This window comes from Streptopelia decaocto (assembly GCF_964273445.1).
Source record: "Streptopelia decaocto genome assembly, chromosome: 10".
In the NCBI taxonomy this organism is placed as follows: Eukaryota; Metazoa; Chordata; class Aves; order Columbiformes; family Columbidae; genus Streptopelia; species Streptopelia decaocto.
Window position 1 is genome coordinate 2,246,770 of NC_138665.1, and position 23,912 is coordinate 2,270,681.

A 23,912-nucleotide genomic window follows, 5' to 3' on the forward strand; every position below is an offset into this window, starting at 1 on the left:
ATGTAGAGCAAAGAAAAAGAAGAAGGACAGAAGAAAGTAGAGAAAGTTACTAGAAGTCCCCAGTTCACATGGACGGTGAGGAACCTTTGCATTTGAAGGATAGAGTAGAGAGGCAAGGAACAGTGGGTGATGGAAAGATAATTTTTAACTACCCAAATCAACGCCCTGAGTCTGGATCTTTACAGATATTCCTCCATTTTGCATGCCTCTCAGTTTGGGTAAGGAATTTTTGGCGTTTTGGGATTTTCAAAGCTTCCCATGAAGCCAGTCCATAAAAATACAAAGATTGCAGAGATTCTTGCTGCCTTTTGCAGCAGCTCTGCAGCTGGTGGGCTGGCGCCTCCCCTCTGGCTGGAGCATGGGAGGAGAAGGCTCTGATTCAGCCTTATGGTGAAGAGCAAGAAAATAGAGGTAGCTCCCAGTTTAAGAAAATCCTTCCGTTTGGAAACGTAGCAAATCGTAATCCCACTGGCCTTTAATCTCAGAAACTGTGACCTCGCTAGATTTAGAAAAACGTAATGGATTTGATGGTCTTCTCGTAATCTCTTACAGAGGCCGTGACTCAAGCCCGCGTCGGTGCCTGACGTAGCAGGCACCAGTCGGTACGTGCCAGGCAGAGCAGACTGGGAATGGAGGAGCAGTTGCCTGTCTCGGGGTGCCACTGCTGTTTGTTCCTCTTTGGGGACATTATTCATTCAAACGAAACATTTAAACGTGGTGCCATGTAGGTCTGAGATGGACCTCATGCTCAGAGAGAGAACACAAAAGAACCGAAGCAGTTCAGGACTGCCGATTGATGATTTTCCTCCAGGCCATGGGTTTCATCCAGTCCACACCAACACGACCATAGTTTTATTCCCACTCAGAATCACAAGGCACCGTGGGGTTTGTTTGAAACTCTCCCAAATTCAGCAAAGGGTTTATCTCCTTTGACTGACTGATGAGCAGGTTTTCCTGGCCTGGCAGAGTTGGGGTCCTCGTGCCAGACCCCAGAACTCAGCCATGCTGCTTCCTACAGCGGCTTCGACAGCATTTGCTGCATCTGCGTGGAGGTTGTGAGTTTGAATGCTTCATTTTTGTGGTGAATGGAAGGTGGAGGTGATGTGTTAGGAAAACAGAGGTGTTCTACATGTCCAAGAGATTGCTGCAGTGGAGGTTGTTGATCTGCCCAGGGGATCTATGGCAGAGCAGGGAGCTGGAGCTGAAACCCTGCACTGCCTCACGCCCCTGGCCTCTCCTGCCAGCACACGCGGAGATACCGAACCTGGGACCTTTAAGTATTCAAGTTATAAATCCTTTGCTCCTGAGTTAGAGCTGTGTGTGTTTAGCTGGAAGTAGCCAGTTGCGCTAATTACTGGAGACATCCATGGGAGGGAGCCGTGGTCACGGGGCTGAGCCCCGTGTGTTACACACAGAAAGAGTCGAGACTTGGCATCGTCTGCTTCTGAGGCTCTCCTCAAAATTACCATATTGTAATTAATGCTATTGTAGTGGCCCTTCTGATTTTTCCGTTATTTGGGAGTCCAGAATACACTCTCTGTATATGTGTACATATAGATTTGTGTTCAGATATAGATGTATGTATGTGATGTCTTAGTGGAAGCCCTGGCTGAAGCTCCAAATTGCTTTCTCATACAGAAGCCATTGCTGATCTTGCATTGCAAATTGTGCTCCTGAAAGCTACTGTAGTGTCAGGACATGTGCTGGGCGGGAACGGGAGGTAGTATTTTATATAACTATTACAAATCTTTTGGTTCCCCAGTTTAGCTCCATACAGAAGGTTGGACTAAATTTTTCAGAACGCATTACATGCAGTTAAACTTTGTGGTGGTTTTATATAAAGCCCTGATGTGTAGGTGTTCTTTTTTGGTAAGGCTTCTAAGAGAAAGTCTCATCCATTTTCATAGTAAAATTAACACTGAGTGCATGCAGAAGGCATGGGGAATTATATAAAGCAGCAAGCCCCATTGGGAATACTGTGAATATAATTTAAATAGAAGTTTCTATGCAGTAAATCTGTTTGCGCTGATCACCCTTGGTAGCTGTTACAGACACAACTGTCACCGGAGCCCCTGTTGACACCTCTCTGGTGAGGGACCCGCCGCTTTCCTGCCCGGTGTGTTGGGGCGTTTGCTGTGGTGCGTGGCCGGGGGGTGGGATGCTGCGGCGGCGCTGGGGTCTCCGCAGCCATCGCTGCAGCTGCTGGTGACGCACGAGCTGTACGTGGCGAGGGGACAGCAGGGACCTCCTGCCTGCAGCTGGCAGGGGGCTGGCTCCGGCGCCTCTGTTTATAATCTCTGCCCTCCCCTGTGCTGTGACTGGCTCAGCTCCTGCAGAATGACTGCCGAGACCTGCCAGGCACGCTGCTCCTCATGAAACACTCTTTTTTGGCTACGGAAACGGCTATTGAGCATGTGTGAAAGCTACTGCACCTTTTTTTTTTCTGGATATTTCTTAGGCCTCTGCTGCTTTTACCTGCCTGATTATTATCCCCTGCTGTATGCAAAAGCACACAGGAGTCTGCCTTGAAACCCTGCCCGTGGGTGGCGTGGGGGGACACGGGCAGGGATAGGGCTGCTGTGGGCAGGTACAACAGCTTCCTAAAAACAAAGCTGAATCTAAGACGGGGGCCTAGGCCCAGGCTTCCACTGTGCTCGTTGCAGTTTAGAGGAAAATATTAACTGGCTGTAAAGATGCCTCTAATTTAGGGCCCATTGTATGATTCTATGTTTTGGAGATGTTAGTGTTGTTGCTGAGACTGAAACTGGAATTTTTCTAGACATATATAAGTTGGGGAATGACCTATTAGAGAACAGCATATGGGAAAGGGACCTGGGGGTCCTGGGGACAGCAGGGTGACCATGAGCCAGCACTGGGCCCCTGTGGCCAGGAAGCCAATGGTACCTGGGGTGGGTTAGAAGGGGGTGGTCAGTAGGTCAGAGAGGTTCTCCTGCCCCTCTGCTCTGCCCTGGGGAGACCACACCTGGAATATTGTGTCCAGCTGTGGCCCCTCAGTTCCAGCAGGACAGGGAACTGCTGCAGAGAGTCCAGCGCAGCCACCAAGATGCTGGAGGGAGTGGAGCATCTCCCGTGTGAGGAAAGGCTGAGGGAGCTGGGGCTCTGGAGCTGGACAAGAGGAGACTGAGGGGGGACTCATTCCTGGGGATCAATATGGAAAGGGGGAGTGTCAGGAGGATGGAGCCAGGCTCTTCTCGGTGACAACCAGTGATAGGACAAGGGGCAATGGGTGCAAACTGGAACACAGGAGGTTCCGCTTAAATATGAGAAGAAACTTGTTTGGGGTGAGGGTGGCAGAGCCTGGCCCAGGCTGCCCAGGGGGGTTGTGGAGTCTCCTTCTGTGCAGACATTCCAACCCGCCTGGACACCTTCCTGTGTAACCTCATCTGGGTGTTCCTGCTCCATGGGGGATTGCACTGGATGAGCTTTCCAGGGCCCTTCCAGTCCCTGACATTCTGGGATTCTGTGATATATGGGAGCTCAGGCTTGGGCTGTGGAAAATCGCCTGTTTTGTTTTGGGAGAGGATGGTAGTAATTGTAAATACTCCACATCTTTTATGTGTTTGCTATTCTAAAATTGCATCAGACAGACTGACTACCCTAAACATGCGTCCTGGATAGGAAGAGCTGGTCTGGAGGCCAGTGATGTGGCAGATCCATCACTGGGCTCAGCCTGGCCCGTGTGGGGCAGCTGGGCTGCCTGCCATGGCAGCTTTAACACAGCTTCTTGTAAATATGCAGGTGAAAAGTCTCCTTTCGCTGCCCTTCTGAATAAGGAAGTCTCTGCTTGAACAGAGCGGGGGTCTCAGTTGCTGGAGACAGCCTTTGGCTTTTAGTTATCACACGTGAGAAAGAAGACGAAACCACTCGATTAACCCAAACTGTTCTTATTTCTAACGCTGCTCAACACAACCCACTTTCTGCATCTACAGACACGTCATGGCCCTCGTGTGCTACCCAGCTGGTCGGAAATGAGGAGGACGGTGCGTTGGGCGAGCGTTGGTCCCACATAAACCACTGGCCCGAGGGAGGGCATGGTGGACGCTCGGTCCTCGCTCGCCCGACATGGTCTCTCCTGTGAAGGTGTTTGGGGATGGGTATAGAAAATCCTGCACCTTTTGAGGAGCCCTCTGGCAACCCAAATAGCAAAGAAGGAAAAACCAGCTGGGTTTAGTATTGGTTTGAACGGTAAGGTGAGGTAGGAACATAATCCAACCTGTCCCTTTTGCAAATGCTGGTGACAAAAAGTACCTGTCCTGGAAGGATGCTGTGATGGGAAGAAGGGCATGAACCGAGTGCAGGCTCTGTCTGTTCAGGTTTAAACATTAAAGTCCTCCTGAACTCTTGTTGTTTGCTACTGGAGACCAAAATAACTGCTTGTTTGCTGCATGTTGGCCTTGTTTGTGTGTGCAGATGTCCCGGGTATGTTCTGAGGAGCAGGTTTCCTGGAAGGTGCTGATGATCAGCCCCTGTGTGTGCATTTTAGTGTGTAATGTATATGCATTGGCAACCTTTCTGTATTTGTCTGTGCTTGTAAAGTCATTTGTGTTTTCCAGCTGAGCACATCTTCTGTGAGTGTGATTCCTCTCTAAGGTAACTGCTGGTTCTGGGATCTGAGAATGAGGTTTGGAATAGCAGCTGGCACCTGGACCATAAATGCTGAGTCTGTATGTGAATTTAACATAGGAATGAGTTTTTCTGGCTGCTGGAGAAGCAATAAAGGTCCCTGATCCTGGCCTCCCCCCACCCCCCTTTTATACATCTCTGTCTGTAGAATCAGAACTCTTTTTAACTCGTAGCGTGGAGAACTCATTGCAATGCTGAGAGAGGGATGATACGCAGATAGTACAGAGCTAAAAAGTGATTTCCCCCTACAAAATTCCCGCGTTGCAGGCTCACAACGATTTCCCAAGTTCCCAGGGGTTGCCTTTTTGTTATTTCAGCTGCCTTTCTTCCCGGCTCTTTGTCCTGCTCCCCTACCTGGTCTGAGCAGGCTCCTGGCAGCACTGGCTCTTTTGGCTGCCGTTTATTATTTCCCATCCGAAGCTTAGCGCAGGCGGTACAGACGCGTCCCCGCCGTACAAAGGCAGCGAGGAACGGGATCTGCGTCGCACAGAAAGCCCGGAGACGCCTTCCTGCAGCTCCGCATCGGCGTCCGACCGCGACACCGGCTCCCCGGCCCCCCGCGCGGCTCCGTTTGCCGAACCGCCGCAGAAGTCAAGAGGAAAAACATGTCTGCGTGCTGCTCCCTGTCACGGCGGGCGGAAGACTCGCGTATTTATGGAGCCAGCGCTTCCTTTTGCGTTTGACTGACAGCAAGGATCCCTTCGCTGCCTGGTCACCGGAGCTGATTTGTATGCGCAAGGGTCCGCCTCGCGCCGAGAGATGCAGCCGCAGCAGCTTGCGGAGCTGTCACACTCACACAGGCTGCTTATCTGCACTGGCTTGACGAATTAAAAAGCAAAGCCAGCCAGCAAGAGAGAGACCGGGAGAGAGAGGGGGGAAGAAAGAGAGAGAGAAGCTTGCAGACAGCGCTCGCTTGCTTTTCCGAAAGGATTCTGCCTCCTAAGTGCTGGTTGTGATGATGCTTCACTTAGCGGGCGCCAGAATGAGCTAGAGACAGCACATAGGGGAGAAACTAAAAGCAGACCACAAAGCATTACGACCAAAACCAGGAACAGTTTTCTCCTCTATTCTAGCATGGTGGATGTATGGACAGTCTTACAGAGCAGAGGTTGACTTCTCCAAATCTGCCAGCCCCACATCTCGAACACTACAGTGTTCTGCATTGCACCATGACCTTGGATGTTCAAACGGTGGTCGTTTTTGCAGTGATCGTGGTGCTATTGCTTGTGAATGTCATACTCATGTTCTTCCTGGGCACTCGTTAAATGGATTTTTTCTCCTGAGCTGTTCGGGGCTACTACTACCACTAGCAATTCAACAAGAGAGCAAGAGCGAGCGAGAGAGAGAGAGAAAGGCGAGAGAGAGAGAGAAAGAGAGAGAGAGAGATTTCTTACTGAGGGGGGAAACGCGTTGAGCTTCAACATGGCCTCGCTGTGATATGTATGACGTTGGTATATTATCTCTCCCTAAATCTTTTGTCATGTCTTGTCTTTTAAGTATGCCTGTAAGTGTAGCTGCTTTTGCCTGGGTTTTAAATGTGATAAATAATAGTAATCCATTCCTATCTCGTGCTGTGCTAGCGAGCTGTACATCTGTAGTTAGAAGCAGAGAATGTCTTTCTGTGGTAAGCGCCGGCTGCGTTATTTTGCTTTCCTTTGGATCAGGAACTCAGGAATAAGGCGTTTTGTGTGAAATTTCTAGCAAGCAGTTGATGTGCGGTGTCAGTAGTAACCGTGTAGCTGCCAGGTGCGAGGTGCTGCGTGCAATTGGATCGAGCTCTGGACATCTTTAAGGGGGGGGGATGAGAAATCCTATTAAAGGATTAAATCTTTGCTAAAATAACATTCAGCCATAAAAAAAAAAAAAAAGATAAATTCTCTTTATTTATTTATCTGTGTTGCCGTGATGATCTGACTTGATTTCTCAATATTCAGCCCAAAAGCCTCCAAATTCTAGGTCCATGCTGATGAAGTCTGGCTTCTGTTTTAAGAGGGACCGAAACATAACCTGCTGGGCTATTTTTTCTCTGTTTGTATGTGGTTTATTTCTCTGCAAATTGGGAAGGAGGGATCCAAGATAAAAAGGGGATGCATGCTTTGTTTTTCTTTGCTAAAGCAACAGATACAGAAGGGTTTGGTTTTGCTTTGATTTCTCTGGTCATTTTATATCGGCTTGCTTTTCTTTCAAGTGTATGTAAATACATAATTTTTGGTAATGTGCGTAAGAAAAATCTTTGCCCACCTCAAGGATAACAAGGTTTTGAGATGGGTTGTTTTGCGTGACTTTATTTACATTGATTTTCTCGAAAATGAAGTGCTAAGTTGTGTATTATAGTGTTGCTGGGAAGGTGGCCACTAGTTAGAGGTCCTTCTGTTGAAAGGTGTTTAGACCAAAATTGTTTCTAGTTTGGAAGCAGAGCTGGTCGGGGGGGTTCGAGTGTCAGTGTGTGAAGTTTAGAGACAATATGAAGGGAATGTCTGCAAAGTGTCATTTTCCTCTTGGAAATACATCTCTGTATTGTTTTTCTGCTAGAAATCTTATGGATTTTTCCTTTTAAATGTTATTATCCCCTCCTGAAAAATCAGAATTGCTCAAAACAAAAATCACAGTTTGAAAATGTTTACGTCTCTTGCTGATGTTCGCTGGAATGATGTTGCCGTGATAATCTAAGTGATTTGTGCTAATTCCGGCTGGCTGTTATTTAACTGATGTCCTCTACTAATTGGGGGGGGGGGGAACCCATGTAACTGATTCATAAAGACGTAGCTGAAGCTTATAGATGGAGATGTATAGTTATTTCCATGTGGGAGTCTGTGCAAGTTCAATGCAGTGCTGGGCTTAGGAGCTGCTTCCTTTTCAGCTGGGGGCACGACTGGAAATCGAGTTGAATGCTGCAAATCTGACACTTTCAAAGTGGCTTTAGCAATAAATAAAAGATACAAAATTTGTCCCAGGGTTGGCCCCCAAAGCTGACAAGAAGCGTTTAGTGGCAGTGGCTCGTTTGAGTGGGTGGAAAAGCCAAGATCCGGTGCTGGAAGCCCAGCGAAGATGCTGTGGTGCCTGCTGGCTCTGTTGCCCCATGTTCACTTGTAGCTATCTGTGCGAGGGGTATCGGCTTCGCTTCGGAAGAGACTGAATCTCCCTTAAAAACCACCAAAAATTGATGCTGAGGATGGTTTGGGTTGTTAAACAGCTCAAATTTGCTTTATTTTCCTGTTAGCTGTTGTGTGTCATTAGTTTTAGAGGTTGCAGAATCTCCTGGAAATATAATAAACGAGCAAAGATCACCGTGAAAGGGAATCAATCAAACAGCAGCCAGAATAATCCTTTCAGAGAAGCGGTTTTGAGGGACATAGTGATTTGGAGGAGTAAGGGTAGAAAACTGAGAAAAAAACCCCAAACAAAGAGCAAAACCAAACCAAACCAGTGAGTTCAAAACGGCTGCAACTGTGTCTGAATGTTTCTTTTCCTCCTGGTTAACTCCCTGGCATTAAGGTTTACCTTTCAATAAGGTTTCTACGAGGAATGCTTGGTACCTAAGGCGGTTTTTAGTGTGTGCAAAGTGCGTTCCTCGATCCGGAGTTTGTACTTGTGGGGCGGTATTTGGGAGTGGGGTGCATGGGGAGCACGGGGTGTCGCGCACGCTCAGCAACCGGGGCAGCGATCGCTGGGAGCTGCTTCATTCCCATCACTGAAAGTGCTTGAGAGAATTCATGTAATTTTATTACAACTGTCTCGCCTTTTGTCCTCCCGGAGGCTGGTGGAGTCAAAGCGAGCAGGTTTCTGCAGAGCTATATGAGCGTGAAAGTTGGGAGCAGGAAACTTTGTTATTGCAGCAACGCTGTTATTGTTATATCAGGCTTCCTGTTGGACTTGAGGGGGAAAGAGAGGAAATAAGCCTGAAAAGTGAACTGGGGTTTCTTGGTTGTTTAGTTTGGTCCCTGTTTCCCACTCCCCGTCATGAGCGGCCGCTATTTCAAACAGGCCCTGAGCCACCCGTCCCAACCCTATTTTTGTGTTTTTGCACCTGCAATTTTGCGTTTTCCAGACGTGCAGGAGCGATGAGCTGGTTAAACACCTCTGTCTTCCCACCCTTCTCAGGAGCAGCTCCATCCATGACAGGCTGGATTAGCAGCTTGTTTTGGGCAGGAGCGTCCTTAGCTGCTGGCAGCAGGTCCCCTGTACTCAGAAATGACCGTGCTTGCAAAATTGGGGCTGTCATTTGCACGCTGTCAAATATCTACGTGTAGCGGAGCTTTCCTAAGCTCCGCGGGACGATTCGGGCCGTGTGTGCGACTGGTCGTGGTTGGGTTCCTGAGGGTAGTTCGGCCCCATAACTACCCCTCCCTATTGGAGAACATGGAGTTTGTCACATTAGTGTGGATGCTCAAGCCCAGGGATGGGAGGAGGGATCATTCCTTTAAATAAATCATAGCACTGACCCTCTGGAAAATAGGTCTCCAAAGGAAAAAATAAAATCATTTGTATGCAAATAGCATATTTGTAAGGCATAAAATCTTTTTCAGTGATCGCTCCTGTGTATTTGCTGAGGCCGGGTGATGGGAGACCTGCCTTGCTGTTTGTCTGCTTAAGCAGGATTCAATGTTATTTGCCACAGGATTCATGAAAATGCCTCTGACTGTATCATAGCAACCCCGTTTCACACAGTCCATAAAAAGTCCGTTCCTCCTGAGCGGCAATCCGCCGTCTTAAAGATTCAGGCACCCTTCACGCCGCGGGGAATGGGTGCGTTTGTTTGTCCCTCGGCAAAAGCCTCCGTGTCGGGGTGACCCTGCTGGTCCTGCCTCCACTCTGATTTTCGTGCTCTTTCTTTAATAAGAGGGCTTCCTTCCGTGTGTTTTAAAGGCTGCCTCCCCCACCCTGGCTATTTCCCACCTCTGGTTTAAACCTCCCATGACAAGTTGAAAGGGGGACGGGACAGCTCAGAGGTCTCTGACGCGATGGCTCTTTTCTGCCCTGCCATTTGGATTTTCCCCCGGAATGGCAGCAGCACGGCACTCGCTTTTGCTTTGTAGTGAATGAAGATCTGCCCCGATCCGAGCCCTCCTGTGGGAATGCAGAGGTGCTTTCTCATCCCGTAGATGAATGTTGTGAACTGCTGCATGTTCACCTGACTCCTGCCCCCATCTGTTTGCATAATGTGGTTATATTTCTTTTTGGATCAGGTATTCAGTACACAGCCCAACCGCTGTGTATAATGTCTGAAGGAAAATTGCCAAAAATCCATGTAAGTTTGGGGGGGGGTTTTTTGGTTTTGTTTTAATTTGTAACTAGAACCCCTCTTCCGTATTGCTCATTTCATTTCCTTGTCGTTCTTTGATTTCTGTGTTTAATGAATGCTGGTTGTGATGGGAGATCCGGTGCTCTTTGTTTACAATGCTTGCTTGCTTGCATGTATGTATGTATTATGCCTGTATTGTGTCTGTACGTGCTATATGTTTTTAATAATACATCTTTGTTGGTGAGGAGAGGGGGTGTCTATATTTTACATTCACAGTGTGTATCTTTCTCACCTGGGTGTGATAATTGTCTTCAGTGTGTATCTCCCAGTGGAACGTTATGAGAGCTATTTTGATAAAATGCAGGGATTTATCTGTTACATGCGGGATGTCCACTGACCAGAAGTTAACAAGCTTGAGGAGAACGCCGTGATGTTAATAGTTGTGTAATAATTGTCCTGTTGTGAAGAGGATGTTGGTTGAGAGGCTGCAGCGGTGGCAGAGGATAGTTGTGCTGGGTCCTGGGTTTGCACTGATTTACTGTATGGCCTTGGGCATGTTCCCTCGCCGCGTTGTGGCTCCTCTTCCCCTGTTGTAGCAGAGGAACGTCACCCATCACCAATGCATAGCCAAGCCCGATCCACTCGTGTTTCTTCCCTTTCTGCAGTGTCCTGTAGCTGCAAAGCGTCCTTGTCCTTGTCGCTGGGGCAGGGACATGGTGGGATGGGTGGACACTGTGGGTGTGCCCATGTTGGCCCAGCTACACGTGGCTGCGTTTTGCCTGTTGGATCTGTTGTAGCCAGCAAGCTGTAGTGATTTATGCTGCTCACTAAAAATAGACCCTCCTGGAGAAAGTGTGATTTTTTTAAATTGGTTATAGTTGAATTTCTTTCCTGAGTAGAAATGAGTCTTAATCTGAAAGAGCCCACAGATGGCCAGGCTGACTCTAACCCTCCTCCCCAGCAAAGGACCATTCAGCCTCGACTGCTTATTTAGAATTAAAACCAGTTTTGGAGAGCATTACCCCTGCGTTGTCGGAGACACCGCAGCGACAGCTCATGTACCCCTTGCTGTTCGGGAGGGTCAGAGGGCCAGGCTTGTGTGGGGAGCCCTGGCTGGGGGGTCTCGGGCGGTTCAGAGCTCCCAGCATAGCAGAGTCCACGACCAGAAAAGTCTGCCCGTGCCCATGTGGAAGGTCCCGTGTGCTTTAGTGCCTGCCCCTTCTTTCACATCAGCTGAGACATGTATAACATAACGTATAGGCTGCTGGCAACGATTGTGTTTCTATTTTCGGCAGCATCTCTGGCTAAGTAAAGCAGGGGCTGCACTGCAAGCCGCTTCGCTCTGCGATCCTAAGTCCCTGAGAGCGGAACTGCTTCTCTGGCCCTGGTACCTTCCTCCAGGACCTGGCCAGGACTTGCAAGCAGACAGTTGTAACCCCGATGGGTGCTTGGGGGAGAAGCAAAACGTTCTCAATAGATGGCATCACCCCCCTGCCCCAGCACAGGGTAAGGCAGCCCGACCCTTTATTTATTTCTTTTAAATTTTTGTTTGGTTAAAACCCAAAGTTAATTTTTAGGTCATTTATTGTTATTACATCATCTTACTGCCCCACCACAAGCACGGGCAGCTGTGTGCTTCAGCATCCTTTCCTTCCGGAGCTGCCATGGGGAGCTCTGTGCTTTTACCGCAGGGGGTCTGGGGGCGGATTGGTCCTTCCCGCTTTGTTTCCAGCGGGCAAAGCAGCGTGCCCCACTGTCCTGTAGCCTCTCAAAGCAGCGTGCCCCACTGTCCTGTAGCCTCTCAAAGCAGCGTGCCCCACTGTCCTGTAGCCTCTCAAAGCAGCGTGCCCCACTGTCCTGGTGCCTCTCAAAGCAGCGTGCCCCACTGTCCTGTAGCCTCTCAAAGCAGCGTGCCCCACTGTCCTGGTGCCTCTCAAAGCAGCGTGCCCCACTGTCCTGGTGCCTCTCAAAGCAGCGTGCCCCACTGTCCTGTAGCCTCTCAAAGCAGCGTGCCCCACTGTCCTGGTGCCTCTCAAAGCAGCGTGCCCCACTGTCCTGTAGCCTCTCAAAGCAGCGTTCCCCACTGTCCTGGTGCCTCTCAAAGCAGCGTTCCCCACTGTCCTGGTGCCTCTCAAAGCAGCGTGCCCCACTGTCGTGGTGCCTCTCAACACCGTGGCCTCCGTGCTCAGATCTGCTTCCCTGCCTGCCTTGCGTGGTGACCTTTGCAGAGCACGGCCTGCCTGGAACGATGCGGATAATTGTCAGAGGGTTTGCACTGTGGGCAGGGATGTCCCCGGGCATCCTGGCTGTGCCCCGTGCCACCAGAGAGCCAGCTCAGCCTCACCAGGCGTCAAGTAAAAATCCCTGAATGTTGCTGATTGGGTTTGTTTGCACCATCGATACCCCAAAAGTGTCTGTTTCTAAAGGGTTAAGTGCCTCCTGGTGCCAGTTGCTGGGTCTCTAAGCCGCTCTGAGGGAGCTCGGCTCACACTGGGAAGATGCTTGGAGAGGAATCAGCTGAACTATTGAGACTTTGAAAGCAGCAAAGATCCTGTGGAGGGGGTGTTTCTTATAACCGAAAAAATGGAACATGGTCTCAGCTACACAAATATAAATTTAGAGAAATACCCTGTGGATCAGTCTTTTACCCTGATAAGTAGAGGGCTCATTTGCTGGGCCTATCTGTAGAAAAGTTTAGTCAAGTAAAATTGTTCAGGAAACAGTTTTTTTTCAAGGATTTCTGTGGACCGCGTTCCCCGTGTTATTTCTGATGTTTCAACCCTCCTGTATTGTATTCAGTGGATCTGACAAGGTTTTCGTAATAGGTTTTGTACTGAAGTTTCTGTTCTGATAGCGAATTTAGGGAAGGCTTGTTATCTAAAATTCTTTCTTCCTGGCTTGATAAGGTGCTGATTAATTTTATGCAACTCTTTTTCCTTATCTAGTGGAGCTTCAGTCAGTGTAATCTTGGAAAAGTGTGATCAATCTTTAATGTTTGTTTTAAAGTCTTTTTCCCAAACCTTTTAGGCCTTTCTTTTGCGAAGTTCTGTGAGCATTAAGTTAAAAAGTAACAATTATAGAACAGGTTTTGAATCCAGATGAAACGTTTTTAAGTTTCCGTGAAGCAAGAAAGAGCATCCTTTAAACGGCTTTTGACTCTGATGTAGTTTTAGGAATTAAGTTAGAATTTTATTACTCTAGTGTTGGATGTATGCAAAGCTGGATGCATAAACCAGAGGGTACTAATGGTGCCCATATGTAGGGATGCGTGTGCGTACCTGTCTGATACAGGGATGAAGGAGGGGCCGGCTCTCTCTATAAGGTGAGGAGGGTCAGGGGCTGGGTCTTGGTGAGGATGGGGCTGTTTTGGGCACAGGGACACCAGGCCAGGGCAGCGGGAAACTCGGCTGTCATCACCAGAGAGCATCTGCCTTGCTTTCGTGATCAGGAGTTGACATCTGCATAGATTTTCAGTCTCCTCCGGTCCAGGGTAGATGCATCTCTCATCTGGTGCCCAGCAGCAGATCGATCCCATCTCCTGGCCACCAAGGGTTTTGCAGAGGCGTCTGAAAGCCTTTCCTAAAGAATTAAAAGTACACACAGGGGCAGAGCGAAGAAACGAAACCTCGTGAACCTGCAGGCTTGGAACAAATATGCTTAAGATTAACCGGCTGCCTTGTAAGGCTTCAGCCAGGAGGAGCCTGGCTTCCTCGGGGCATAGCTGGAGCCTGGGAACTGTATTCACGGACTGAGCCCCTGCATTTGTGCATTTTGGAAGTGCTGGCCTCGCTCCCCCGCTGCAGGGGTGGGTGCTGACGACCGGGTGCGGGTGCCATCCCCCCCAGATGGGATGTCGCTCAGCCCACTGCCGTTTGCACATGGGCACAGTGGCCCCAACTGTCACAAAAGCCATTTTCCCAGCTCGATTTTAAGCTCAGCATGAGGCTGTGTCTGGTCCCCAGGGCCCAGGTTTGGCTGGAGGTTGCAGGCGGTGCATTCCTGGTGCTTCTTATTTTACCATCTTCCCCTGTAGCTTCCTGGTTTCTTGTTCACCTGCTGCTCCCTGTGTTAAAGAGTTGTTGTGTTTTGCCCCAGAAAATGGTGATGGGTTCATCTATCTCCAGCGTGTTTTTTAGAACAGATGCCGGGCTCTCCCTCTTTCATCCTCGCACACAAATGTGCGTGTGTGTGCATGCCTGTGCAGGCATTTGTGCATCTTCACATCTATTTCTTTTGACATGTACAGGGAAGCTTGTATATTAAAACACATGTGCATATGTTTTCCTTCCCAGATATATTTTGGAAAATATGAGTCAGCAGCAGGCAAGAACACATTACATAATCTCGGGGAGTGAAGAAAAGCTTGCCATTTATTAGGAGGGAGGCTTTCTGCAAGCAGCATTTTCTAACATCATTTTGTTACCACACTTTGGTGCGTGCTTCTCGGTCAAGTGGCCTTATTTCCATCGTACGCGGTCGTGTCCAATGCAGAAATGTAGCTGCAATAGCCTTGGGTTTTATGTTTTTAAACCCCGCAGTAAGAATAGCAGAGTTACAGGGCTGTGATGATGATAACGACTTTTCTCCTCTTCCTTAACATGTTTTCCTGCAAAGACACTGCGATTTTCCTTTTTGGTTCCCCCCACTCCCCACCTCCTGCTGTTTTCTCTAAAATCTCAGCGCTGAGAGAAATCACACATGAGAGCAGCTGGAAATAAATGTTGCCCCCTCCGCCTCCCCCCTGCTCGCGGCCACCCACCTCCACCGCCTCCACCTCCACGGGAGAGTGAAGTCAACATCCACTTTTAGCCTCGTCTCCTGCTCTCGCACGCTCTCCCCGCGACTCGTTTCCAGCGCTTTGCAGAGCGCGGTGCCTGCGCCTGCCCGCCTGCAATTCGGAGGGGGTTGAACGCTATTTTAACGGCTTCTGGTGCTTGTCTGGTGCCGTCGGTGGTCGTGCTATAACATAAGGGGGTGAGAGAGGACATGCAGTTTTCTTTCTAAGCATCACGGGGAGTGTGGTGAATTATAGAGAGACAGAGGAGCGCGAACAAAACAAACAAGTGAGGTGGATCTGGCTCAGTCAGACAGCGGCGATGTCGGGGCTTTGGATCCTCCATCCCGGGCTGCAGCGGGTGTTGTGTGGCGGAGGCCGGGAAGCCGCGGGGCACCCAGCAAGCCGGTGTTTGGGTCCTCTTATCCTCTCTCATGCCCTATCTCGGTTTCTCCATCTCTAACGCCAGGCTGAATTCCAGGCTGCTCCGTCAAATCCCCGCATTCCTGAAGGATGCTTCAAAAGCCTAGGAGGGTAATAGGCACTAGCGGAGTTAAAGGAAAGAAAGAAAAGGACTTGTTTGTTTATTTTTAATTTGTACAAAAACCCCAAAAGGTTCTGAACTGCTTTCATCTCCCAGGGCACTGCAAATACTTGCGCTGTGGCTAAGCTAGCGGTTGCCTTTCAAGCAAAGAGAAAGCTCTGTTGTGGTTTTAAAATATCAAAGCCTTCCCAAGGAGGCAGCAAATTGCCATGTGGGCTGAAAGCAGGAGTGCAAGTAGCTCCGTGCCCTGTCTGGGACAGTGTCTGAGCCACACGCTGTAGAGAAAATTGAGAGAGACACTATAATTGATGGTGACGGAATAACCTGTTTATCCAGAGCGCTCTGTCTTCACCCCCATTAGCTTGTGGGTTTCTGATGCTTGGGGACAAGAGAGTTTAAATTGTCTGCATTTTTAAAACCACAAAAATCTCTGCAATAACCGGGAAATTCTTAGGAGCTCAGCAGAAGGGATGTGCTCTTCGGTCCAGCGTCCATCAGGGCTCTCTGTATTTTATTTAAAAGCCTGGTTTGAGCTCTGTGTATCTGCCCAGTGTTTGGAGCAGCTGGGGCATTATAAAGTGCTCCTGGGGCTGCGGTTTGGGGGAGCTGCCCCCGGTTTCCAGCCTCTCCGTAGCCCCATGGGTGATGCTGCAGAGGCCATTCGCCTTTCTACGTCTTCGTTTTTCCTCTTGTAAAATGTGCAGAAGGAAATTGCCCTTTCCCATTAACTGATTTGACAGCTGAGGATGAAGAGTTCTGTATCAAAGGCAGAAGGGATTATGGCAGACTGAGGATTGCTGAGAAATGCCTTTTGCAGGCAAGGGTGAGAGGGGGAGCTGGGTTTGTGGGGGGCTGTGGCAGAGAGGGCACCCACCCAGGCTGCTCCCTCCTTTCCTGAAAAGCAATGCCTTGAATTCCACCTGAGATCCCAAATGACGTCAGCAGGATCCACCAAAGATTAATTTGGTGTCGGATATTTTGCATATTCCACGTCAGATTGCACCATTACTGTTTGCACTGTTTTAAACAGCGTTCAGCTAGGTAAAGGTCTCCATACCTCTTCAGAGCCTTCAATCGTTACTCATTAATAATACAGTTGCTCTGTCTTATTAATTCATCCAAATCAGGCTTTTTTGTTTCTCTAAGCCTTTTGTGGTTTCTGTGCAGTTAAGAAATTAATCTGCATTAAGGAGAAATACCTAAGTAAAAATAGTAGCTTTGCAGTAGTAGCTTTGCAGGCCAATGGTACCTGGGGTGGGTTAGAAGGGGTGGTCAGTAGGTCAGAGAGGTTCTCCTGCCCCTCTACTCTGCCCTGGGGAGACCACACCTGGAATATTGTGTCCAGTTGTGGCCCCTCAGTTCCAGCAGGACAGGGAACTGCTGGAGAGAGTCCAGCGCAGCCACCAAGATGCTGAAGGGAGTGGAGCATCTCCCGTGTGAGGAAAGGCTGAGGGAGCTGGGGCTCTGGAGCTGGACAAGAGGAGACTGAGGGGGGACTCATTCCTGGGGATCAATATGGAAAGGGGGAGTGTCAGGAGGATGGAGCCAGGCTCTTCTGGGTGACAACCAGTGACAGGACAAGGGGCAATGGGTGCAAACTGGAACACAGGAGGTTCCACTGAAATTTGAGCAGAAACTTCTTCCCAGTGAGGGTGTCAGAGCCTGGCCCAGGCTGCCCAGGGAGGTTGTGGAGTCTCCTTCTGTGCAGACATTCCAACCCGCCTGGACACCTTCCTGTGTAACCTCATCTGGGTGTTCCTGCTCCATGGGGGGATTGCACTGGATGAGCTTTCCAGGGCCCTTCCAATCCCTGACACTCTGGGATTCTGTGATTCTCTCATGGCTGAAGCTGCAGGGCAGAACCATTCATGGTAGCCAGTAGTCCTCACCTCATAGCCAGCAATGGGAGAGGAGAGGCTGGCGATGTGCGAGATGAATGGTACTGAAGGCACGTGGAGCAGCCCAGCCCTGCTGGGGACGGTGGGATCCCGTTGTCTCCTGGAGACTTGCTGTCTCTCCGGAGTGACGTGAGTTCACGTCTTACTTGCCACATCTTGCCTTTTAGAGCTGCTGTGTTTGGCCATCCCCTCCCCAAAGGGAAGGTTCTTCCCTGAGGCACGTTCCCTCCTGTTTTGTGGAACCTGGCAGGAATTGTCTGTAGTGGTTAGTCTCAGATGGTCATGAAAGACTTCCCCTCGTTCCTGTGAACAGTTCTCCACAGCTGAAGGCATCTCGCCATCACTAGCAGTGCTTTTGCTTCCTTTTATTTCCCCTTGTTCCTTTCTGTTTCTATTGCAGACAGTTTTACCTTTGCAGGGTTTTTTTTCCACGTCAGGTTGAAATTCAAGCAATAATAATACTTGACATTCTTCATTCCAGCATTCCAAAAGTGTTTTCTGAAGTTGGGTTACTTAAAAGCCTTTGTGCTATATAAATACTTGAGTACTTTTTCTATTCTAAAATGGAAATGGGTGCCTGAAAACCCTTAAAAGTCAAATGAAGATCAGAGGCTTGGGACTACTAGCAGTTTTCTCTATTATCCTCAGGAGCTCTTTAGTGAGGTTGTGTAGGGTGAGTACAAAGGGGCTGCTGTGCTGATCAGAGCCCTGTGCGTCTGTAGAACTCAGTCCTGATGCTCCTGCGGGCTGGGCCTGGTGTCTGACGTTCCCGCTGCTGGCCTGGCTGCAAATCCCTGTTTTAGCGTCTTGTTTTTACAACCATTCCTGTGCAACAACAGCCGGCAAATGGCTGGAGTGGGGCTGATGGCAGCATTGTCCTTTTTCGTGGTAGCTGGACTTGCTTCACAAGCTTTTCAGCAAAGCAAGGCTGTTTTTCTGAAGTCCGTCCTTCCTCACTGTTTTCCTCCCGCCCCGTGGCTTATGAGCAGGAATCAGGACAATAGATGGACGTTTATGTCCTGGAGGCTTGCGACAAGGGCATCCTGAGGGTTCAGGGTAGCTCACAAAACAATTGCCTCTGATAAATGCTCAGAGGCTTTCTCAGCAGCTGTAGTCAGTGCTCACGGTGGGTATTGTCACCATTGACCAGCTATTCATTGGGAAATGTCACAAGGCTGTGTAAGCCACCAACAGCATAACCCTTGTAGTAATAAAACATAAAAATGGATGCAGAGCGATTTGAGCAGAAGAAGAGTGCAAAGAAGAAGATGGTTAAAATCCAAGGAGTGGCTGCTGAAATGCAAAAGGATCTAGAAAGCAAAGATGCAAAAATAAAATCCGAAGCGGAAACGGTAACGTTTTTACAGCATTGTGTAACTCATTTTAATTGCAATCCATCTAGAAATCTATTTGAGGCAAGAAATCAATTCAGAATTGTAGAGCAAAGCACTGGTCTTCCAGATGCTTGAAGCTTTCTGGATTGTTATTTTCAGCTTCTTTCCACAGTTTATTTGAATTCCTTCTCCATTGCTGTGGCCATGGAGAGAACCCCCAGGTTGTGTTGCATGTGGGGCAGTAAGCGGGGTGTCCTGGGGCTTTCAGCTCTGAACTTTCCCTCTTGTTGTCTCTTGAGAAACACCGTGAGGTGGTTGTACTGGTGAGCTCGGGGGCTTGGGAGCTGGAAGCCCCAGGGTTTCTGTAGGATAGCCCTGCTCTGGAGAGGACCGTGCTGTGTCTTCCAGGCTGGACTGGGGTGGTCAGGATGGACTCCTGCTTTCCTGAGACAGTACTTGTGTGTGAGCGGTAAGAGCTGGGACCATACTGTGCTATTTACTCCCATCACCTCTTTTAAATCCATTTGGTCAGATTGTGCAAAACAGGCATTATAGCTGCCTAATCGTCTGGTACTTACATTTCACCATACATAGTCTTAAGACACTGGTTAAGTCTCTCTGTGTTAAAAGCTTCTGGTATTTGGCAGGTTATGGTATGCGTGTTTTGGCAGTAATAAGTCCTGAATCTCACAGATGTCATCAGTGTCATTCCCAGCAGTCTCCTGAAAGGCCAGCCTGGTGCACCTGACATTTCTCTTGCATTTGGTGGCATTTGTGAAGGAGGTTTTACCTTGTTTCTTGTCCATCTTGAGCATTCAGGGCTGCTGACAGTGATGTGCATTGAATCCGGTTCTTGGCAAGCGCTGTGCAGAGACTGAAGCTGCAGTGTGGCCGGGCAGAGCTCAGCTCTGCTGCCAAGCCACCCTGTATCGGGGGACAAGCGTCCCTCTCCTGGAGGTGGGCTCTGCTTCACCCTGGCTGTCGTGGCTTTTTCTGACCCGTTGCTTAGCCAAGCTCACAATTTGGCTTTGGGTCGTGCAGTGTAGGGGAAAGGGACCTGGGGGTCCTGGGGGACAGCAGGGTGACCATGAGCCAGCACTGGGCCCTTGTGGCCAGGAAGCCAATGGTACCTGGGGTGGGTTAGAAGGGGGTGGTCAGTAGGTCAGAGAGGTTCTCCTGCCCCTCTGCTCTGCCCTGGGGAGACCACACCTGGAATATTGTGTCCAGTTGTGGCCCCTCAGTTCCAGCAGGACAGGGAACTGCTGGAGAGAGTCCAGCGCAGCCACCAAGATGCTGGAGGGAGTGGAGCATCTCCCGTGTGAGGAAAGGCTGAGGGAGCTGGGGCTCTGGAGCTGGACAAGAGGAGACTGGGGGGTGACTCATTCCTGGGGATCAATATGGAAAGGGGGAGTGTCAGGAGGATGGAGCCAGGCTCTTCTCGGTGACAACCAGTGACAGGACAAGGGGCAATGGGTACAAACTGGAACACAGGAGGTTCCACTTAAATTTGAGCAGAAACTTGTTCCCGGTGAGGGTGTCAGAGCCTGGCCCAGGCTGCCCAGGGAGGTTGTGGAGTCTCCTTCTCTGCAGACATTCCAACCCGCCTGGACACCTTCCTGTGTAACCTCATCTGGGTGTTCCTGCTCCATGGGGGGATTGCACTGGATGAGCTTTCCAGGTCCCTTCCAACCCCTGACATTCTGGGATTCTTTGTGATTCTGTGATTGCTGACTAAGTTCCTCTGCTTTGTGCATCAGGGACTCGAGGAACAAGCCGCTCGCTGGCTGCTTCCAGAATGTCCCTGTAGCCTTGGTGTCCTCCTGCCTCATGCGCTGCGTGGAGTGCTGTCCTGGGAGCTGGACTCAAGCCATGGGGCAAGAAACAATCAACCCAGGAGGCAAACCAGGCTCCTCAAAGATCAGACATCTGTTTGGAGATCAGGTGTACAGACAGGTGAAGGTTTGAGGCAGGAATTCAAGGAAACAGGAGGCTTTCCTGACAGCCAGACACTTAAAAAAGGTTTCCCAGCAGAATGGCCCAAAACATAAGCCGTCAGCTCCAGATGTGCAGTATCTCCTCTAACCTCCCTTCTCGCTTCCCAGCGTGTCCTCCTGGTCTTGTCTCTTTGGGGCTGTCCTTACATGCCCGACAGAAACGTGTCTGTCACGGCTCCATCCCACGCTGCCCTCCCGCTCGGGTGGGGGACTCGTCCGTGCTGGGACAGCACAGCACCGTTTGCCTGGTGAGTCTTTTCACATTAGCGGTAGATCCAGTCTCTACTCCTTGTTTCTGCTGACAGGGTATTAAATGCATTCACGTTTAAATGCTTGGCTTAGGGCAACAGAGATGTGGAAAGAGGGTTTGCTGGAGGTTTACCAAGTCAGGATGAATCTGCGGAGAAACCATCCATAGTTCGAGGAGGAGGTGAGGAGAGGGGAGATGCCGGCTTTTCCAAACCGAGAGAGTGCAGGTGAAAGAGGGAGAAATTACAACACAGGAGGTACAACTAAGTATAGAAGAGTGGTGTTATAAAGGGAAAACTGGGTCTGGAGATCAGGACAAATTGCAGCATGGAGAAAATGTAATCCACTAGGCCATGGATTTGTATTTCTGGAAAACAGCTGAAGTGCCTTTTCACGGGGGACAGTTCTTAGGAGTTTGGAGCAAATACCAGGAACAGGTACTCAAGGGAACAGTCTTCCTTTGGCTTTGAGCAAAACAGTTGATTCAAATGTGGGGTTTTTTGAGCACAGAGCCCCCCAAATTACAAGGAGCACTGGCTTTCCTCGCACGCAGGCAAATCTGGGCAGCACAGCTTAATGAAGGGGCAGCACCAGCAGCATTTGCACAAAATAGAGTTTATTCTAATGCTAACTGCAGAGAGGAGCAATAAACCTCCCAAGCACAGATGGATTCACAAGGAGAAGGGCTCTGGAAATGGGCTGTTGGTAACACTGGAGCAGACAGGAGGGGAATATTTTAGTATTATTACCTGGAGTGGATTCAAGCTTTGAACAGACGGTAGGATTTGCCAGTTTGACTCGGCTAGAAAGCTGGGCATTGGAGACACGCAAGCCAAGCGGTCCCATCCATCACTGCCTGCTGTGCCCACCAGTGCTTTGTGAACGTGAAAAGGCTGATTAAGTAAAAGCTCAAGGTTTGGTTTGGTGGCGATGCTGGTCTAGACTGTGGTTACAGGTGCTAGAAGCCTATGCTGCAGCTAAGCCTTGGTTTTGGCACGGGTCCTAAAGAAGAAGAAACAAATAAGGAGATACTTCATATGCTGGAATCAGTGTTTTGATTACTGCTTTTGAAGATTGATAGAGGTGGATTTGGCTGTAAGAAAAGGATTTATCTTGGCAGTTCAATAGCCTGATCTCTGTAGTGTAGTCAGAAGTCCCCTGGATTTATGGATGACCTTAGAAAGCCCAGGCAGCATTTGGTCAGCCGGTGTGTTAGGCAGACAGGGCTATAGAGTCTTATCTGTGTCCAGCAGCCTCAATATCTTATTTCTAAAAAGGCTCCTATATTCATTACCAAGAGCATCAGGTTCTTCTTCTAACACACAAAAAAAAGCCTTAATACTTAAATAATTCTCTTCCATCCTATGCTACTTATTCATAAACGCTACCTACTTTATGCTGGTGCATAAATACAGAACAGACTATTTTTCTCCATTTTCTTTACCTGCAGTAGCACCAGCCATTTTAAAACCATGAGCTGAAACTCCCGAATTCTTGCAAATCCCGAGGAACCCAATGGCAGAGAACACTGGGCAAGGAATCTGGGGGTCTGGAAACGAGCCCAAGACCTTTGAAACTATGAACCAGGCTCTTGGTCAATGAAGGCTTCTGAGCTTTTCGAATTTGTTAAGAAGTACGAGATTCTCGTAACGACCATAGTTTAGTCTTTCATCTGAGACTATCATGTATCGAAAAAAGGCATCGACAGTTTAAACCTATGCACTGCACTTTCAGGAGGATTATTTTGAACTAATAGTAAATATGCAACCATCTTCTGGAGAAAAACATAAAGGTTTAATCTCTTTAGAGTTTGTATTAATGAATACGGCCAGGCATTTAAAGTGCTTTTTACACATACTCACTACCCACCCAAGCCCAAGAAAAGGCTATTTTTTGCTACCTGATGTAATGAAAAGTAAAGAATATAAAGTACTTGTTGGCTGTTGCGTGCTCACAAACGCCCATAGTGTGCAACAGGACATTTATTTGCAGCCACACGTGTCCGAAATTACCCGCACAGGTGGGGTGGCCGTGTGGGTGGGCAGTCTCGCGTGTACGGAGCCATGTAAAGGTGACCACGCACTGAGTTGTGTGCGGCTTCAGAGAACCAAATATACACACGTTACTATGTCATGAGTTTGGACACATGGGATTCTTATGTAGTTTGTTACGTGTGCGGTTATTGCAGGTACGGAGACAGAGCTCTGCCGCTCCCAGGTCTGCATGGAGATGCCTGCCCACCGGCTTAGATCCATGGTATTTTAGTGCTGCTCTGAAGGTTGCCTCTAAAAATTCCCCAGCATTTATCCAAAAAAAGCACCAGTAGCCTTAAACACGACTCATTTCCTTTACATGGGATCGCGAAGCTCATCAATAGCAATCTCAGGCTGCAAGGGAACACAAAGACTTCTTGGATTTGACACTCTTGTAGTAAATAGGGCATTACTAATACAATAGCAGTAATAAACCACAATGTATGAATTTAGAGAGTTAGAAATGATTGTGTTTGTGGTCCTTTTCCTTCGGTAGCAGGTATTATTTCTAGTGCCAGCAGAATGGTTTAGGTAATATTAGCTTGTTACTTTATGGAATCAATGAACAGCATCAATGAACAGGTTTGTGCCTGGGGACTGACAAATGCTCGGGTGCTTTTGTACCTCTGTGGTTACTTTTATTAACTGGCATGAGCTTAAAAGACAAGGTGGAACCCAGGAGATCGCGGCTGCTGCTCCTGTTGCTGCAGAGCGAAGCTCTAACCAGTTCATTGGAGGCTTTGCCCAGCAAGTTGTCTCGAAGCTTTTCGTTTTCTTTTCAGCAGGAATGTCACGTATGATAGAGGGACTCAGAGGGGCCAGTTTTACCTTTAAAGTCTAGGTTTAATTTTTTTCTGTTCAAAAAAATGTGTTTCGACAGTTTGTCACATCGGCTCAGCCTGCCGTGTCGTGGGCAGTGAAGTGTTAGGAAGGAAAAGCAAAAAGTATTTTGATGAAGGATCAAGTCAACTCACTAATGTTTTCTGAACGTCTCCTGCGCTGCCCTCGGCCCGCGCAGACACGCGGCTCCTCCGGCTCTGCTCCCCGCGGCAGCTTTTGGAGGTGCTTTTGGGGAGGTTTGGGGAAGAGTTCTGAAGGGGATTTGCTGGAGGTTTGTGCTTTGTAGCAGAGACATTTCGCCAGCTTCTCCTGAATTGAAGTCTCCATCGTGTGCTTATTTTTGAACTGAGGAGGAGGGAG

The 23,912-nt window shown here is 48.9% G+C and overlaps 2 protein-coding genes across 4 annotated transcripts in view; both read left to right on the plus strand.

Annotated features, from left to right (window-relative positions):
* The window catches only part of ARHGEF9 (Cdc42 guanine nucleotide exchange factor 9), a 215,886-nt gene that overhangs the window by 93,686 nt on the left and 98,288 nt on the right, over window positions 1–23,912 (plus strand). Inside the window, exon 1 of one of the 3 annotated variants that reach the window (XM_082062151.1) lies at window positions 5,960–6,084. The exons of 1 other annotated variant lie outside the window; for it this stretch is intronic. Coding sequence is in view for 1 of the 2 variants with exons in the window: in XM_082062150.1 (XP_081918276.1) it covers window positions 6,083–6,091 (9 nt within the window). In the remaining variant the exon portion in view is untranslated. Of the gene's footprint in view, window positions 1–5,959; window positions 6,092–23,912 lie in introns of those variants that run through there. One more of the 3 variants, XM_082062150.1, reaches the window with a different exon arrangement.
* LOC309444388 (uncharacterized protein) lies at window positions 5,188–5,948 on the plus strand. Its single transcript, XM_082062153.1, has one exon. It carries the CDS (start codon window positions 5,730–5,732, stop codon window positions 5,907–5,909), a length of 180 nt encoding a protein of 59 aa, XP_081918279.1. The 5' UTR covers window positions 5,188–5,729; the 3' UTR covers window positions 5,910–5,948.